The sequence below is a fragment of the Lactuca virosa genome, chromosome 2 (genome assembly GCF_052849685.1).
Source record: "Lactuca virosa cultivar CGN04683 chromosome 2, Lactuca_virosa_CGN04683_v6, whole genome shotgun sequence".
NCBI classification, from domain to species: domain Eukaryota; kingdom Viridiplantae; phylum Streptophyta; class Magnoliopsida; order Asterales; family Asteraceae; genus Lactuca; species Lactuca virosa.
Window position 1 is genome coordinate 246,725,912 of NC_136427.1, and position 19,127 is coordinate 246,745,038.

Consider the following 19,127-nt stretch of genomic DNA (forward strand, 5'->3'; position numbering starts at 1 on the left):
TAGACAAGTGGAGTTTAGAATAGACTTGTTACCAGGAACAACACCAATAGCAAAAGCACCATATCGATTAGCACCGACGGAGATGAAGGAGCTCATGATGCAACTTCAGGAGTTGTTGGAAAACAGTTTCATTAGACCTAGTTCATCACCCTGGGGAGCTCCGGTGTTATTCGTAAAGAAGAAAGATGGGAGCATGAGAATGTGCATAGATTACAGAGAGCTGAACAAGGCAACAATAAAGAACAAGTACTCGTTGCCAAGAATTGATGACCTGTTCGATCAGCTGCAAGGTTCGAGCTATTTCTCGAAGATCGATCTTAGGTCAGGATATCATCAGTTAAAGGTGAGAGAGCAGGATATTGAGAAAACTACATTCAGAACAAGATATGGATACTATGAGTTCTTGGTTATGTCGTTTGGACTAACCAATGCCCCAGCAGCATTCATGGATTTCATGAACAGGGTTTGTAAGGCATTCCTTGATAAATCCGTGATAGTGTTCATAGATGATATTTTGATTTATTCAAAAAGCAAGCAGGAGCATGACAAGCATCTGCGAGAAGTGTTAGAAGTTCTGAAAAAGGAGAAGTTGTATGCAAAGTTCTCCAAATGTGATTTTTGGATTCAAGAAGTCCAATTTTTGGGTCATGTGGTTAACCAAGAAGGAATAATGGATGACCCAGCAAAGATAGAAGTTGTGATTAAGTGGGAACAACCGAAAAGTCCCACGGAGATCCGAAGCTTTTTGGGATTAGCCGGATATTACCGAAGATTTATCCAAGGCTTTTCTTCGATAGCTGCTCCATTGACAGCTTTGACACACAAATGAGCTACTTATACTTGGAGTGAGAAGCAAAAGGAAGCATTTGAGAAGCTAAAGAAGAAATTGTGTGAAGCACCGATTCTTTCTTTACCTAAAGGAGTTGATGACTACGCAGTTTATAGCGATGCATCTGGAGTTGGGTTAGGTTGTGTTCTGACCCAAAGGGATAGAGTGATAGCATATGCATCGAGACAATTGAAAGAACATGAAAAGAACTACCCCACTCACGATTTAGAGTTGGCAGCGGTAGTATTCGCCCTAAAGATATGGAGGCATTATCTTTATGGCACAAAATGCAAACTTTTCACTGATCATAAGAGTCTTCAGTATCTCTTTAATCAGAAGGAATTGAATATGAGACAACGACGCTGGCTAGAGTTGCTTAAGGATTACGATTGTGATATCCTTTACCACCCTGGTAAAGCAAATGTTGTAGCTGATGCCTTAAGCCGAAAAGTGAGTCTTGAAAAGAAAAGGCCAAGAGCATTAAGAATCTAAGTTGTCTCAACGATTGTAGAAAGTATCAAGAAAGCTCAAGAAGAAGCTTTAGAGAAAAATGACTGAAAGGAAGAACGTTTGGGCAAAACGTTAGTCTTCGATACAAACGGTCAAGGACTGAAGGTATTCCAAGATAGGATTTGGGTACCTAAGACGAGAGGAATAAGAGATCTTCTGATGGAAGAAGCTCACAAGACCATGTACTCAATTCATCTCGGCAGCACGAAAATGTATAAGGATTTGAAACCCTACTACTGGTGGCCGACGATGAAGCTCGATGTTGCAAAGTATGTGGCCGAGTGTGTGACATATGCGAGGGTTAAGGCACAACATCAGAAACTGTATGGGAGTTTAGAACATTTACCTATACCCATGGGTAAATGGGAAGACATCACCATGGATTTTGTGACTAAACTGCCCAGAACGAAAAGCGGTCACGACATGATTTGGGTGGTCGTTGATCGATTTACTAAAAGTGCACACTTCATAGCAGCCAATGAAAAATAGTCTATGGATAAACTTGCTAATGGTTACGTGAAGGAGATAGTAAGACCTCACGGTGTTCTTTTAACGATTGTATCAGATCGTGATAGTCGTTTCACGTCAAGGTTTTGGAGAAGTCTACAAGAGAAAATTGGGTACGAAGTTGTGTCTAAGTACAACCTACCATCCAACCGATGGTCAGAGCGAACGAACAATTCAAACATTGGAGGATATGCTACGAGCATGTACCCTGGAATTTCAAGGTAACTGGGATGAACATTTACCTTTGGTAGAATTTTCCTACAATAATAGTTTCCACCCGAGCATCAAGATGGCCCCTTATCAAGCTTTGTATGGACAAAAGTGTCGAACGCCGTCATGTTGGCTTGAAGCTGGGGAAAAGCAGTTTATGGGACCCGAGATAGTTCATCAAACTGCTAAAAAGCTGAAAGTGATTAGGGAAAGGATGTTAGCAGCTCAGGATCGTCAAAAGAGCTATGCTGACAAGAAAAGACAACTGATAACATTCGAAGTTGGAGATTCGTTTTACTTAAAGTCTCGTCGTGGAAGGGACTTATAAGATTTGGTAAAAGAGGAAAGTTGAGTCCAAGGTTTATTGGACCGTTTAAAGTTCTTCAAAGGATTGGGAACCAAGCTTAGAAGTTGGAGTTTCCAGAAGAACTAGATGGTATTCATAACACTTTCCACGAGTGTTATTTGAGGAAGTTCATGGGAGAAGTTCCCGACATAATTCCAATTTCTAAATTAAGGTTGGATGAAAGCAAGAGATTAATTGAAGAACCTGAGTCAATTGTTGACCGTAAGACTAAGAAGTTGTGACGCAAGATGGTCGATTTAGTGCTTGTGCGATGGAAACATACGAATGGGCCAAATCTCACCTGGGAAACGGAGAGTGACATGATGAGTCGCTATCCGCATTTGTTTGCTGATGTATGATTCCGGGGACGGAATCATCCTAAGGGGGAGAGAATTGTAACGCCCGTGTTTCTAGGCTAGACATTAAAGATGATGTAATAGTCTATGCCAACCTTTGTAATTTGTTTTGAAATAATAAGATGTATTATTTGAGTATTATGTGTTTTATACTTAATTATTATGATTTAATAAGTAAAGGATAAAAACAAGCGTCGAAAATAAATATTAGATGAACCCGATATCTATGAAGAATGTTGTAGTGGTTGAAACAAGGATTCCAGAGATATAAAGAATACCGGAATCTAAGTTATAACAAAGAAGTTATGACATGTCGAAGTTTTGCGACAGAACCGACACGACGTTGTGCGGCGTAAAAAGTGAATTTACGATAAAGTGCTTTTTAGCCTTAGCGATCTAAACGAAAATCGTAGTGTTCATTAAACCGAGAGAGTGCATAAAAATAATGTCCAAATCTGACTTCGTATAAGAAGTTATGATTTTTCTAAGTTTCGGCTTAGCAGTATGCAACCCGAAACTCGAATTTTAGATCGAGTGATTTTTAGCCGAAACAACCTAAACGAGAATTGAAGATCTTGCTGATAGTAGTTCAACGGTAAAAATACAGACGAAAACGGACGTCAGATGAAGAAGTTATAAATTTTTAACGGAGTTTTCCTGTCCCGGCCTGTTAAAAATACAACTTTAAAAATTAAGTCAAAATTAGCCGACGGGGTCTAAACGAAAGTAGTAGAGCATAATTTCACCTACACATGGATATAAAGAACGTCAAAAACGGAGTTCGTATGCGAAAGTTACGAATTTTTGAAGTTTTGGGCACAAACTTCGAGGCTGGTCCGAAGGAGTACGCCCAGCGTACTTGTGTAAGTGATCCGGAGTTCGTCACCCCCTACTCCTTCGCATGAGAGACACATGTCATAGCCTTGACGCGTCCGAGCTGATCCACTTCGTACGCCCAACGTATGAAGTTACGCCCAGCGTAGTGGCTCGCAAGGCAGTACTCCCCGCGTACATGAAGATTACGCCCAACGTAATGCGAGGCATCACCCTCCTATAAATAGGATGCGAGACTTTTCGTAAATGGTTTACAGTTCTCATTCTCTCTCACTCTCTATACCACTTTTAGCCTATCCTAAACCCCCCGAAGCCTCGGGAACGCCCCTAACACCTGAAGAAAGCCCGGAGCCCCGAAGTCTCCAAGAAAAAGAGTTTTTCGAGCCGAAACTCTGCCCGCGTGAAGCCCGGTTTTTGAGGAAACATCCCGGTGTCATCAAAAAAGATTGTTTTACGGGACAAAGTGTTGTCCAATCACCGTCTTATCAGGTGAGTGTGTAGTCACTTTCATCTTACACATAGATATGAAGTATTTTCTATAAAATACGTGTTATGTGTAATTATATTGTTTGTTTATTTGAGATTGGTGGTGAATAGATGTTTTATACAAGTTTTAAACTGTATATGTATTTTTATCTACAAATATGTTGGGTAAAACATGGGTAGATGAAATAGTTGATGTGTGTTAAAATGATGAGAAGCCTCGATGTTGTTGTTGTTGTTGTAGTCATCTAGCGGAGTATAGATGACGACCACAGACCTTTCTAGACAATCCATTGGAACGCTAGCATGCTCGCAACCTGTAGGTGTTGGTGAACTATATGTTCGCTGGTGTACTCCATCCCCCTCATGGTTGCCTTATTTGATGATGACGATGGATTTTTGGATTATAGGCCAGTAGATGTAAATAACTGTTGTAAAGCTTATAATGTACTGTTTATGCTTTTGGTCTGTATCGGAACATGACGTCCCGAGGTTTTGATATATAATGAAAATACATTTCTTTAAGAAATTCTTTGATAAATTTTTATCATATTTTGTTTTGGGGACAAATTCTGCAACATCTTTTGAAAGATTACTCTGATTTTATTTTAAAAGCATAAACTAAATCGGTCTTTTCTGGCCGAGAAATTTGGGGATGTCACAAGGGAGCACACGAGTGATGATCTAATGATCGATTAATGGATTATAGGTCACTAGAATAAATATATGTTGTAAGGCTTATGTTGTTTCTGTTTATGCTTTTGATTAGTATTGAAAATGACATTCTGAGGTTTTTAATATAATGAAAATACATTTCTTCGGAAATGTTTTGATAAATTATTTATCATATTTTTTGGAACAAATTCCGCAACATATTTCTTTAAAAGTATACTCTGATTTTTAAATAAAGCATAAACAAAATCGATCTTTTCTGGCCGTAAAAATAGGGATGTCACAGTTTTGAAACCCTAATCTTGTAATGGTCATATGTGTACAAAATAAAAAACATAAGTGACTAAATATATACAAAAAAACATCAATGACTAAATATGTACAATTAAATATAAATGATTACATATGTACACAATCTAAACTATGTTACACTTCTAATTTATTATCCCTATCTGAAATCATATTATTTTACGTTGGTGGTGTTAGACATAAAAATTCAGGTAAATTACATTAATCGTCTCTCGTGCATCAAAATGCACGTTTAGTCCCTACTTTCAAAAATTAACTCGTACCGTGCCTCGTTTGTTTAAAACTTGCACGCTTAGTGCCTCGTTGCTTTAAATTTGCACACTTAATCCTTTACCGTATTTAAAATGACTAAACTATCTTTACTATTTTATTTATTTATTTATTTAGAATTCATTTTATATTAAAAAAATTATAATCATATACTATCTTCCCAATTTCCCTCTTTTCCTCTCAAATCAGTTGAAAGCATAAAACATCTTCACCGTCACCATCGATCCACCACCGCCATCGACCACCATTGTTAGTGACCACCGCCTCAACTCTTAAGTAGATGTCACTGCTTCACCTCCGACTACTTACTCTGTTTCTCCTTTCTCTCAGAACACAATCAACTACCGCCACCGATATAAGGTTCCTTGATAGAATATAGTTTCTGGCTAGGGTTTCTTGTCGGAGTGCAGATCTACAACCTTCTATTGTAGTTCCATCAACGATGGTCTCTCCATCTCTCTTGCACCAAAAAAGATTGGAAGAGGAAATCGATATGAGGTTCCTCGACATCAGCGGGATGAGCACCAAACCAAACCAATATAAAAAAACAGAATTGGTTCCAGAAATCGAAATCGAAAATGGTTCCAAAAGTTGAAGTCGAAATCGAAATCATACAGATGGTGGTGATGGTCGTTCTACTACCTCTTCGTCGGATATGGACTCAGGTTTGGAGAACGTTGAGTGCTCAACTAGTTTCAGAACATGGGCGTCGATTGGAGTGTAACACCGTAATTTTTCAAACCAATTTTTCATTTTAAAATCGCATACTTTTCATAACATATTGTATAGAAATCTCGTTTATTCAAATTACAAAACACAACTTCATTAATAATCCAAGATCCTCAAAACATAACTCTTTCTCTGGTGTGTACAATCAAGTCGGTGCCGTCCAACGATCCTGAGGAAACCTGAAACACATAACACATAACACGGTAAGCACGAAGCTTAGTGAGTTCCCCAAAATACCACATACAACACATAAGCCACTCGAGGCTATGACTCGGTATGACCCTCCGGTCAATGTGTCTCAGCGGGACCCTCCAGTCCGGTCTAGCTCGTTGGACCCTCCGGTCCGGTCTACTCGAGGACCCTCTGGCCTCGTAAGTCGTTGGACCCTCCGGTCCGGTCTATATAACACATATCATACATATATCACAATGCACATAATCTCAAACATACACATAACACATAAGACCCTCCGGTCTGCACATAGATACCACTCTAGGTAATGTATGGTGAGAAGACTCACCTGACAAGCAGCAAGTAAAGACCTCGCTCCCGAATCTTGAACTAGCCTCCGCCTAACACAAGGAATGAATATCTCTAAGTGATACTATAATCACAACTCTAATGACCGAAGGCTATTCTTCCCCTCTTTAACTCTTTAAAGTGGATAAAAGACCATTTTACCCCTCCATGGTCTCTACCACTCATGTTGACCAAAGCCCCAAAGTCAACAGAAGTCAAACTTGAGTCAACAGTCCATGTTTGACCCGACCCGCCGAGTGCACCCTTACGACTCGTCGAGTCCACTTATTTTCCTCAGAAGTATCGTGACAGTCCAGTTCAGCTCGTCGAGTTGGCCCCCAACTCGTCGAGCTATCGCATGATTCAGTTCTTCGGGACAAACCCTAACCAACTCGTCGAGTCGGCTCATTGACTAGGCGAGTTCATTCAGGTCAAATGTTCATTCAGACGATTTCAATCAGATCTATCACTCCAAACACTAGATCTAACATCCCAAGGCTCAATAATCACGTAAAGCTTCGATCTTTACGTTCATACATGAGATTATTGCTCCAAAATGCTAATACATGCCTTTCATGAAGGATTTAGCTCATCAACCCTCATTTGAACGACTAAAGCTGGGACATCTAGACTCTAAGGACCTTAGGAGGTCCATATCTGAGGTTTCCAACCACAACCCTGTCTCATTCAACTCATAGATTCAAAAGGATGGAAGCAAAGCCCTAAAACTCCCAAAATGAGATCTAGTACAAGGAATGAACAAGATGAGGACTTTGTACCTTCTCTTAGCAGCTGAAACACTCAATACCACAGATCCACTGCCTTCCTTTGTTCCCCATCATGAAGCTCTTCATCCTTCTTCATAGAAATGCACCAACAACCACAAATGAGCTTCTCTCTCACTCTCTAGCTCCAATAACAATTAGGGTTTGCTCTCAGGGGAAGGTAGCCGCAAATGAGGCTATAAATGCCTTTAAATAGGTCCCAAACCCGGGAAATTAGGGTTTCTCTGCCCAGCACCTACTCGGCGAGTCCCTCCTCTGACTCGTCGAGTCCATTCATTAAATCCATGCGGCAATCTCGACTCGACTCGGCGAGTTGGACCCTTAACTCGTCGAGTCTCTTCTTCAACCTCAAGGTTAACATATACAATAATATCCCTGAAAATCCGGATGTTACATGGAGAGTCCATATCGAAAATGTTTGTTGGTTTGAGATGGAAGGCTCGCCAGTGAGAAGCCATTGTAGCCGGAGATTTAGAGGGAGATGTATTGATTTCTTTGCTTAACGTCTTGAAGAGGGTTTGGACTTTGGAGTTGGTGGATCTTATTTCACCTACTTGAAGAGGGTTTGGACTTTGGTCTCAACAGAGAAAGGAGGAGCGGCGAAGAAAGTATGAGGAGGAGTGTTGCTGTATGGTTACAGGCAGTGAGTGTGAATGAGGGAGACGGAGAAGAAAATTGAGGGAAGGGGGAAGGGTGGGATATTTTAACTTTTTTTTTAATCTAAAAACTAATAAATAAGTAATATAAAAATTAAAAAAAATAAAAAAAATAAAAAATTGTTAAGGCCAACGTAGTCTTTTTATAGCTTAAGGGATTAAGCATGCAAGAAAAAACAAACCCAATGACGATCTAACTTTTGAAAATAAGGACTAAACGTACGTTTTGATACATACACGATGGACGAATGATATAATTTACCTTAAAAATTACAACAGATTTAACATAAAATTATACTTACAGAATTTTCCATTACATATGTTTGACACTTCACAACAGTATATCTACTCACAAGTCCAAAATTATAAACTAAATAAAAAGGTTCCTTTTATTGAAGAATCAAATTCCTTTCTAGCAATTTCCACATTATCCTAATATCCTTTATGCTTGAGCTAAACACCAAAAAAGGTTCGCTCATAGTTGAAGCTAGAAACGATGTACAACTTTAAATAACTTTTATAAAAGCACACAATTTACAAGTTTTACCTCCCTATGATCACATATAACCATTTAAAATGTTTTTTTATCTGAATGATAGATGTCAAAGATCCTCCTTTCTATACTCTTAGATTATTTATTATTATTTTTCTACATATGTTACCTTAGTACACAAGTTTTGTGTAGCAGGTAAACTTGTGAACCAACACATTATATGTATAAGAATAACTATGTTAGCGATATAGATTTTTAATTTTAGATTTTTTTATTATTTTAAGTGTTTAATGTATATGATTTTCTAAATCATGCGGGTTAAGATTAATATTTATCCTAAACCATTTCAGTTTTAGTTTTATTTTGTGAATTGTTTTTAACCATTATAACTATTTTTTTTTTTAAACGGCAAACTATCTATAAACCTACTCCTAAATACCACATATGTCTCTTAAGAGACTTGAACCCATGACCTCTCATTTTAGAGGATCACTCATTACCGTTAGGCCAAAGACCTTTTGGTAACCATTATAACTAAGGTTGTGTTTGTTTTTTTTAAAAAAGCTCTTCTAACCTCTTAGTGCTGCGTGACGCAGCACACGCGCAACACTTTTAAGTTCGCAGCAGTTTGTTTTTCTGCAGACTTCGGGCTCAAAAACCTCTTCCCGTCATCTTCCCCACACAGCATTGGGCTTGGCTCTTCTAACCACTTCTAACCTCATCTAAAAAAAACACCCAACGCCCTAAACAAAAAAAACGCCGCTCCAGCACTTCTTCTTCGTTCGTTCTCCTTCTTCTTCTCGGCACCCTTCTCATTGATCCTGTTGAAGACCGACTCCAGCCGCCGCTGCCCCTCCCTCGCCAGTCGCCGGTCGCGGTTCCCCCTCCCTCGCCAGTCGTCGCTGCTGCTGCCATCGTCTTCAACAGCACGTGCGATCTTTGCTGCCATCGTCTTCAACATCAGGTAAGTTTTTTTTTTCTGATTTCTTATGCATTTGAGTACAGATTCTATGCATTTAAGTACCAATTTTTTGATTTGAGTACCGATTTTGTTGCTGAGATGTGAAGAATCTTTGCTAAAATCTTTGTTGAATGTTGATTTATGATATAATTGTTCTTTAAACAGATTTTCTGCTCAAATTTATATTTAGGTTTATGAATTTTTGTGCTGAATTGTTATGAATGTTGGGTAAAATCATAATCCTTGCTGAAATCATATACTTATATGCTGAAATCATAAACTTATATGCAAGTTTATATGCTGAAATCATAAATCTCAAAAGCTGAAATCATAAATCTTTGTTGAATATGTTAAAGTCTTTGCTGAAATGGTTTTTTTTAACTTAATTACCGAATTGTTATCACTTGTATTTCTTGAATGGATATCAAAGTTTATGCTTATATGCAAGTTTGTGCTTAAATCGTTGAATATGCTAAACTTATTTGTTGATTGTGTTGTATAATCTTTGCTTATATGGTATTTTTTATTCATTCATGATGTATTGTTGTTGAATATGCTAAACTTATTTGTTGATTATGTTGAAATATGATTAATCTTTGTAGCTAAAGTATGTATTCTATATTTTTTTTTGTTATTAGCAATGGGAGATAAACATACATGGACCAATGAGCAAACAAAATGCTTATTGCAAACTTGTATTGAAGAAGTACAAACTGTGGGTAGAAAAGGTTTGAGTTTGCACAAACAATCATGACACAAGTTAGGAACAACCATTAAGGAAAAGTATGGCGTGAATTTGAATCAACGACAATTAAAAAATGCCTATGATAACCTTAAAGCCAAATACACAGGATGGTTATACTTAAAAAACAAAACTGAAAACTTTTACAATCCACAAACAAATACTTTTAACTTAACAAATGAGGAGTGGGAGGACTATATATATATATATATATATATATATATATATATATATATATATATATATATATATATACACACACATATTTATATGTATTTTGTTTATATAGTTGTCATTTATTCTTATATTACTTTTGTTACATTGATTGCGTTTAGGGACATTCGAAAGCCGCTTCTTTGAAAACCGTCACATTATTGTTTTCAGAGCTTTGTGCAGAACTCTTTGAAAAATAAATGAGTTTTTTTTTGTTTTTTTGTACAGATAAATATTATCTTTGTGATGCCGTCTATGCAAACATTCGAGGTTTTATGACACCGTACCGTAATGTGAGGTATTGGCTTGGAGATTTCCGTCGAAGACGTGCATTAACGAATAAAGAAAAATTTAACCATGCACACGCAAAACTTCGGAATGTCATTGAGCGTGCTTTTGGTGTCTTGAAAGCACGATTCCCTATATTGAAGAGGATGACATCATTCTCGTTGGTTATACAACGAAACATTACCCTAGCATGTTTTGCGCTTCATAATTTTATAAGAAGAGAGGGACTACGTGATGAGTATTTTGCACGATATGATGAACCAAATGTCTCGGTTCGGAATAACAATGTAGTCGTTGATAATGATGAAGATGAGATTCCAACACATGGTACTGCAACGGACCGTGAATATGTGACCCAGTTACGGGATGAAATTGCCGAACAATTGATGCAAAATATGAAATGAGAATTATTAAAGTTTGATTGTATGAATTTTATTTAAAAATGTTATTGTAAGACTAATTTGGTTGTTTGAATTTTATTTCAATGTTTTAAGACTACAATTATTAAAATTTTGGTATTAAAAAACTATTTTCGGTTTATTAAATTACTTTATTTTAAATTTTTTAATATCTGCAGCAGCCTGCAGACGTTAAAAAAAACAAACATGCTTCTCATTACAGTCTGCAGCACTTTGGTCTGCAGAGGACTGCAGAGGTGGTCCGCAGACTTCAGACAGTTTCACTTCGAAAAAACAAACAGCACCTAATACATCTCTTCAATTTATGCTCTAGTAGAAGTCTTTTTATAACATGCTTCAAGATAATAATAATGTTTAATACCAAATTTTCAATTTAGTGTAAAAATTTATTATTTTATATTTGATAGTATTTTTTTAATAATTACAATACAAAATTTCAATTATTATTATGCAAAAACTAAATGTTAGAGGTTTACAACGTTACAACCCACAACACCATTATTACAGTATCAAAATAACAAATTTAACGAGTAGTTGACTTTAGATTTATTTTTAATCGAAGATTTATTCTTAATCCAATGAAAGAAAAGGAAATACACCTCCATAACAAGTATTTCATAGTTCTTCTCGTTGCAGTTGAAAATTAGTTGATTTTCTTACCTCAAAGGGCCTAACTTTTGTTATTCTTTAACCACATTTATTTATTTATTTATATTTATATTTTAACTAAGTTTATCTATTTTATCTATATTTCAACTATAATATTCTAGTTTGCACTTTACACGACACGACACGCATACATTTGCCTGAAATATATATATATATATATATATATATATATATATATATATATATATATATATAATCTATTTACAGGTTTTACCTCCGTCCCATCGTCGTGCTGATAGCTATTGTTGCCAGCATACACATTATCTCAAATACGTTTGAAGAATGATTTGTCTCGGTTTTATAAATAAATGTTAAATTTACCAAACTGATTGTTTTTTTCCCATCAATAGTTTTAAGGTCTCGGCCCCTTTTATTATATATTATATATTATTACCATATATGATACTTTATTTGATAAAAATGAGTAGCACTAGCAACAGTTTATGTTTTTCCGCTTTAACCTCAAGTCCTCAACCAAATCTACACCTTCATTATTAATATTTTATATCCAAATTCACAGCGAAAACTCAGCTGCAAAATCCCAAGAAAAAAATAATACGAATATACTGATTCTCCATTTCTTGATTACCGTGCCCCCGAAACACAGAGACATATTGTTGGTGTAAAATTTCTTGGTATCGTGTTGTTGTCTTCTTGCTATACCTCTGCGGAAAAACCCAGAATTGGGTCCATATTTGATGGATCTCTGTTGATCCAATCATTTGGGTATTAGTGCTTTTCGTAGTGTGTGCTTTTCTTTTCTTCAAGTCTTTCTCCTAAGTCGTCTCCATACCTTGTCGAGTTACAGAGGCGATAAGTTATCTCTTCTTTTTCAGGTGTGGGTAACTAGGTCACAGGGTTCGAATTGGGTGCTATTTTACTTGATTGTGCCTAGTGGTGTGGTTTTTGCAAAAAGGTCCTCGTTAAATCAGGAATATGTAAAGAAAGCTTGAAAATGGTGGCAACTGAGGAAGGTTTTTGCATTCAGATGTACACGAGACAAGTGGCTCTCTTTCTCTCTTCGCAGAGACAGCAGTCGATATTTACTCCATTCTCTCTCTACGGCTCTCACTAAACTCGATACACACTTGACAGCTCAACCATCACCTTTTTCTGTATTTCACCGCTAACCATTTCCTCCTAATTTTGGCAAAAATCCAACTCAAGATCTCAATTTCCTTTTTTTTCTGGCTTTTCTCAATTTCAACCATGGGTAGCTATCTTTCTCCTAAATTCGTATAAAAATCTCGACTTTCTTTTTTAATTGTTTTAGCTCTCTATCTCAAGTGCAAATCAATGGCGGCAATCCTTCGGTTTCGAAAGTTGTGTTTCATTGAGCCAACATTGAAAAACTGTGGATCATCTGAAACCCCAAAAGACGAGAAACAAGAAGAAAGTCAAACAATTACAAAACAAGAGTGCGATAAGAACAAGAAGAAGAATAAGAAGATGCAGCAAAAAGGAAGAGGGTGGAAGTGTATAGATTCTTGTTGTTGGTTCATCGGGTGCATGTGTACTACTTGGTGGCTACTCTTGTTTCTGTACCATTGTCTACCTGCTCATTTGTCTGGGTTCAAATCCCCTGAATCACCTGGTGTAAGGCTCAAGAACCAAGGGTTAACCCCACTCCACCCTGTCGTTTTGATCCCTGGAATCGTCACCGGTGGCCTTGAGCTTTGGGAAGGTCGACCTTGTTCTCATGGCCTTTTTCGCAAACGCCTTTGGGGTGGTAGCTTTGCCCAGATCTTACAGAGGTTTTTTTTTTTTTTTTTTTTTTTTATAACTTTAATTAACCACCTTCAATCTTGATTTTCTAGTACCAAAAAAGTTGAATATTGATACGACTTATTTGTTTAAAATTTAGGCCATTGTGTTGGTTGGAGCATTTGTCACTCGACAATGAAACAGGACTCGACCCGCCAGGCATTCGGGTCAGACCGGTTCCGGGTCTTGTTGCTGCAGATTACTTTGCTCCTGGGTATTTCGTTTGGGCTGTTCTTATCGAGAATTTGGCTAAAATTGGGTACGAAGGGAAGAATATGTATATGGCTGCTTACGACTGGAGACTTTCATTTCAAAACACTGAGGTAAGGGATCAAGCGCTAAGCAGATTGAAGATCAACATCGAGCTAATGTATGTAACCAATGGTAACAAAAAAGTGGTGGTGGTGCCCCATTCCATGGGTGTCATCTACTTCCTCCACTTCCTCAAATGGGTGGAAGCCCCACCTCCGATGGGTGGTGGCGGTGGTCCAGGGTGGTGTGACAAGCATATCAAAGCAATCATGAACATAGGACCGGCGTTTCTTGGTGTTCCCAAGGCGGTTAGCGGGATGCTATCAGCTGAAGGCAAAGACGTTGCTTTCTTCAGAGCCATGGCTCCTGGTGTGTTAGATTCAGAGATTCTAGGGCTTCAAACTTTAGAACACATGATGCGTGTAGGTCGAACATGGGACTCTGTGATTTCATTGCTTCCTAAAGGGGGAGACACCATTTGGGGTGACTTAGATTCCTCCCCAGAAGATATCCAAACAGTAAGTAGTTATCAGAGACAAAACAACACGAAACATCAAATCGAAATGAAACAAGAAACGAAATACGGAAGAATCATTTCATTTGGGAAAACAGCTTCCGAGCAACATTCTTCAAATCTCACAACTCATGACCTTGTAAAAGATGAGTTATTGGATTCGGGTGGAAACTGTGGTGAGGTTTGGACTGAATATGGTAAGATCAGCCGTGAAAACATCATGAAACTTGCGGATAACAAAGCGTATACAGCTGGAACATTGATCGATCTACTACGGTTTGTGGCTCCAAAGACTATGAAACGGGCGGAGGCCCATTTCTCACATGGCATAGCATCGGATCTTGATGACCCGAAATATTCCCATTACAAATACTGGTCAAACCCATTAGAGACAAAATTACCACATGCTCCAGACATGGAGATTTACTGTTTATACGGGGTGGGACTTCCAACAGAAAGATCATATGTGTATAAAGTCTCACAGTCTGACAAATGCAATACAATTCCGTTTCAGATTGACAGCTCAGCAGAGGGGAAGTGGTTACGTGGCGGAGTTTACTTTGTTGATGGGGATGAGAGTGTACCGGTTTTAAGTGCGGGGTTTATGTGTGCGAAAGGGTGGAGAGGGAAAACCAGGTTTAATCCGTCTGGGAGTAGGACGCATATACGGGAGTATAGACATAAAGCTCCGGGGAGTTTGCTGGAGGGGAGGGGTTTGGAAAGTGGGGCTCATGTTGATATAATGGGGAATGTGGCGTTGATTGAGGATGTTTTGAGGGTGGCTGCCGGAGCTTCTGGGGAGGAGATAGGTGGTGATCGGATATATTCTGATATATTGAAGATGGCGGAGAGAGTAAATATCAAACTGTAGGTGTAAGTTTTGAGCAGCCTTATCTGCAATCTTCAACTAAGGGATGAGTGGTATGATCAACGGCAGTGATGGTTGGTTTAGGGTCTCGTTGATGACTATCATTGCGGAAAAAGAAGAAAACATATCATGAGAGAGAGAGAGAGAGAGAGAGAGAGGAGTCCAATCTCATCGTAGTTTGTCTTTTATGTACGCCTGAACTTTAGTTGTTCAAATAAAGTGCTCGAGTGAGCCGGAGCCGTGTTAATCGTGTGCTTGTGAATACAATCTTTTAAGGGGTTATGAAAATGGACACATGGACAATTTTGATACCTTGGAGGCTTGGATAGTTTAACTATGCTTTATTTCCAAAGAATCAAATAGATAAATAACAAATTAATTTAAAAAAAAAAACAAAAAAACAAACAAATCATATAGTCAAAAGTTGTTCAAAATGTATTTAAAACTTTGGAGAAAATTGTGCGGCACAGTAGAGTAGTTTTTCAACGCAAAATAGCAACCAATTTACACTATTCATTGACATGTCAAAATTTAAAAGTTCCAGTCAACATTTTTTTTTTTTTTTTTTTTTGCTATAATTGGTAGAAAACAAAACAGTAACTTGGTATTTTGCATAAAAAGTACATTGCTACTAAATACTAATGAAACCCAGCTATTTCGTGCAAAAACAATTAGTGCCATATCAGTATTTTCACATTTCTGCATTTTGCCACATCTGAAATATTAAAATCGATGTTAAAATTAAAAACTAAAAAAAAAAAAAAAAAAAAAAAAAAAAAAAGTTCGACACAAATTCAAAACAACCATAGAAGCATCTTTTCATTGAAGTTATTAAGGGAAAAAAAAGGGATAAACAAATTCCCTATGCCTACACCATTACAGATCAACAACAATGTATTACTTACAAGTTTTTCATGGAAGCATCTTCTCTGATGAACCTTTCACATCTTGCATCACCAAACTTGATACAGAATCACTACCAGTTCATTAAAAGGTGAAGAAATCAGTATCAATTCAATTATTTTTACATATTTAATCACTAAACTTGGGATCTTATTTGTCACATACAAGAAAGTTAAAAGTAATGAAGCAACTAGAGAAATTGCCTTACTTGCTATATTTACAACAGCAGTCCTTTAATCTATCAAGATCACGTTCATTCACCCCAAAAATTTTAGGGTTAACCCGATCCTTTAATGCTAACCATTGACTTACAATACAATCAATCCTTTTCAGCTGTAAGAAAAAAAATGATCAAGGGATATACAAAGTTTTGAGAAAATCTTCAAATCAAGTAACAAAAAGTCAAATTCTATAAATGAAAGGATACATACTGCTGTAGTTCTTATGGAAGCGGTTGAAGTTTCTTGATCATTATTTGTAGCAGCTAACTGGTGATCAAGGAGCTCTTCTTCTATCAAATCTGATTTGCTTGATAGAATCGATACGTATTGTTGGAGATTTAAAGGGCTTATTTCCCCTTCTTGAATTTGACCCAATAATCTTGAAATGATATCCCAAACTGCATTTCTAGCTTCTAAATCATCCGAAGCAAAAGGGAATATATCCACAAGACCCTGTAAGAAAGGCAGATCTGGATGTATCTAAAATGTCATTATTCATTACTGTGAGGGTAAATTCGTCATTACGCCTTTTCCAATAATCAATATAACAGAATTTACCTTGATTTATCTCTAAAATCAGATCATCGGAGTCACTCAAAAGATTGGCAATCAGAACAGCAGCTGTCACACATGAGGTGGCAACCTCAATTTTATCACCAAGTTTAATCAGAGTGGCAAGAAGATGAACAAGTTTTTTACTGGAACAAAGTTCTTGTGAACAGCTGTCTATTACAGTTACTGCTTCAATAGCCCGAAGAATGATATCAAGAACTGGGTACCTGATAGTGATGCAATACAACCATTCATATTATACAAAATAAAATTAACAAAATGTTATGGATGACAAGTCAGCAATTAGATAATAAGACAAAAAAACATGTACCTTTCAGGTATTCGTTCATCTCCCACAACTTTGCTAATCTCAAATGCCAAGAGGTTAATTAGAATTACTGGAAGACCTAATTTCACCAAGTTTGGGAGAAGAATAGCTTTTACTTCATCTTGACTTTCTGATATAGTCAACAGAAAACCTACACTCTTTAAAAAGATGCAGTTGGTATCGGAAATCTTGAAAATATTTATAATCAAAATACCATAATCAAAATACCTTTTCTATAAGTTGTGGATTTAATGTATTTTCTACAACCCATAATACACGGGATAAAACATTCTCAGGCTGCAGGGCTTTAGCCCAAGTCATACTTTCATTACCTTGAAGACACAAAGTTAATAACCTGTGGGAAAATAGAGAAAAAGGGGTATTAGATTAATGTTTGAAAATCAATTTTTCAAGCAGGAAGTTACCTAAATTCTTCACACAAGCATGGAGTGTCATCTACAAATAACTGTTCCACAATTAATTCAACCAATCCTTTTACAGAGGCGATTTGTTTGCGTGATACTTCATGGCAAGCAAGGTTCCCAATAATTCCAAGACTAATCTCCTGCAAAAAAAAAATATAATAATAATTAAATTGAGAATGAGAAACTTGAGTCTATATATTTATGCAAAACAAAAGGGAATGTAACCTACTGTGACACGAGGTGACTGGGAAACAGTTAGAGTTGCCAAGATAACTTCAAGAACCAGATTTTGAACCTACATGTGAGATTTGAACGAATCAATGATGTGATAAAAACAAGAGAATGGAAGACTTTATCAGAAAATCCATGTACCATGAGTTCAGCATGTGTTCTGCTTGTTGCAAGATCCCATAAGATGCATCCATGCTCTTCCCAAGATTCGTCTCCAACTAAGGGATCCACATGCTTTTCTTGATCATTAGAACTACCATCTTTTCCTTCCTGCGTGTTTGAGGTGTTGATCTGATCAATGATGTCCATGGTCTCATGTTTGTTTTCCGTTAAATTATCTTCAGCTTGTGATACCAAGCTTCCATTTGTTCCTTCAGTAGCAGAAACACAGCCAGTAACCATGTCAGAAGTAGCAGTGGCATTCATAGTCGGTGGTAGAAGTTTCCTTATCAATGATATAACATAACTAGGATCAACCGTGGTTGAGATGTCAAATAACTGCACAAAGTTGCAACAAAAAAATTTCAATCTGTAACACTTGTAATGTTTAATGTAGTTATCACAGAAATCTAAAAAGAAAAGCGTAGAATCCACTATAACTCTGTACTTTCATAGTGAATAATGATTTTACAGTTCTCAAACGTAGAGATTGATACAAATTTATTGCGATTTAACACAGAAGGCTCTTCTATGGTGGATGCTTGCTACAAACTTAATACGATTATCAAGTATTTACTCGACGGCATAATATTCATGTCAACTTTTACAAGAACGAAAGGGTTCATTGTTCAATTCGTGCATTATATAAAACTTTTGAATCAATATTTTTTTGTTACAGTGCCCAAAACTCATAGTTAACCCAAGCAATCATCACTGACACAATAAGAACCAAATTATGGACTTTTTATTTTGTTTTTTTTAAAAAAAACCTTTTGCATCAAATGCAATAGAGTTCATATACGTAATAGTATGCATTTTATGCAGAAATAAGGATGCTACCTCGTCGGCAGGAGCAGGTGGGTGGTGCGCTGGCTGTTCGATTCCTATTTCTTCTTCTTCTTCAGTCACTGACTGCGATTCTATCGACATTTTTAGGCTTCAGCCTGTGGGGTTTTGAAAAGGGCTCGCTGTTGTTTATAACTTGTTTCCCCTTTCTATTTCCCAGCGTCTTAAGATACACTTATTTATTTATTAAAAAAAAATCTTATAAGTTTACAGAGATGGTCCATGTTGTTGGCACAAGTACAAGTTTTGAAAGTTTGGCACCAC

The 19,127-nt window shown here is 37.1% G+C and overlaps 3 protein-coding genes across 3 annotated transcripts; 2 read left to right on the top strand and 1 right to left on the bottom strand.

Annotated features, from left to right (window-relative positions):
• Window positions 1–10,109: 10,109 nt before the first annotated feature.
• LOC145158379 (uncharacterized) lies at window positions 10,110–11,116 on the top strand. The gene is made up of 2 exons (XM_079077287.1): window positions 10,110–10,197; window positions 10,653–11,116. Exons 1-2 carry the CDS (start codon window positions 10,110–10,112, stop codon window positions 11,114–11,116), a joined length of 552 nt encoding a protein of 183 aa, XP_078933413.1.
• Window positions 11,117–12,249: 1,133 nt separating this feature from the next.
• LOC145160696 (putative phospholipid:diacylglycerol acyltransferase 2) lies at window positions 12,250–15,509 on the top strand. Its single transcript, XM_079079982.1, has 3 exons — window positions 12,250–12,526; window positions 12,637–13,554; window positions 13,665–15,509. The coding sequence occupies exons 2-3, from the start codon at window positions 13,097–13,099 to the stop codon at window positions 15,199–15,201; spliced, it is 1,995 nt and encodes a 664-aa protein (XP_078936108.1). The 5' UTR covers window positions 12,250–12,526; window positions 12,637–13,096; the 3' UTR covers window positions 15,202–15,509.
• A 296-nt stretch (window positions 15,510–15,805) lies between these two features.
• On the bottom strand, window positions 15,806–19,034 carry LOC145160697 (ARM repeat superfamily protein). Its single transcript, XM_079079983.1, has 11 exons — window positions 18,858–19,034; window positions 18,000–18,356; window positions 17,857–17,922; window positions 17,628–17,767; window positions 17,431–17,557; window positions 17,206–17,360; window positions 16,881–17,101; window positions 16,533–16,792; window positions 16,310–16,434; window positions 16,104–16,174; window positions 15,806–15,913 (listed from the first exon to the last, which is right to left on the bottom strand). Exons 1-10 carry the CDS (start codon window positions 18,945–18,947, stop codon window positions 16,111–16,113), a joined length of 1,605 nt encoding a protein of 534 aa, XP_078936109.1. The 5' UTR covers window positions 18,948–19,034; the 3' UTR covers window positions 15,806–15,913; window positions 16,104–16,110.
• Window positions 19,035–19,127: the final 93 nt, after the last annotated feature.

What these genes read in the sequence shown, in the direction of transcription:
- LOC145158379 (XM_079077287.1), top strand. Translation starts at nt 10,110, where the DNA reads ATGGGAGATAAACATACATGGACCAATGAGCAAACAAAATGCTTATTG. An exon ending in ACAAACTGTGGGTAGAAAAG is followed by an intron (nt 10,198 to 10,652) that starts GTTTGAGTTTGC and finishes TTTTTTGTACAG; the next exon opens with ATAAATATTATCTTTGTGAT.
- LOC145160697 (XM_079079983.1), bottom strand. Translation starts at nt 18,947, where the DNA reads ATGTCGATAGAATCGCAGTCAGTGACTGAAGAAGAAGAAGAAATAGGA. An exon ending in CCCAGTCACCTCGTGTCACA is followed by an intron (nt 17,768 to 17,856) that starts GTAGGTTACATT and finishes TTTTTTTTGCAG; the next exon opens with GAGATTAGTCTTGGAATTAT. An exon ending in ATCCACAACTTATAGAAAAG is followed by an intron (nt 17,361 to 17,430) that starts GTATTTTGATTA and finishes ATCTTTTTAAAG; the next exon opens with AGTGTAGGTTTTCTGTTGAC.
- LOC145160696 (XM_079079982.1), top strand. Translation starts at nt 13,097, where the DNA reads ATGGCGGCAATCCTTCGGTTTCGAAAGTTGTGTTTCATTGAGCCAACA. An exon ending in TTTGCCCAGATCTTACAGAG is followed by an intron (nt 13,555 to 13,664) that starts GTTTTTTTTTTT and finishes TTTAAAATTTAG; the next exon opens with GCCATTGTGTTGGTTGGAGC.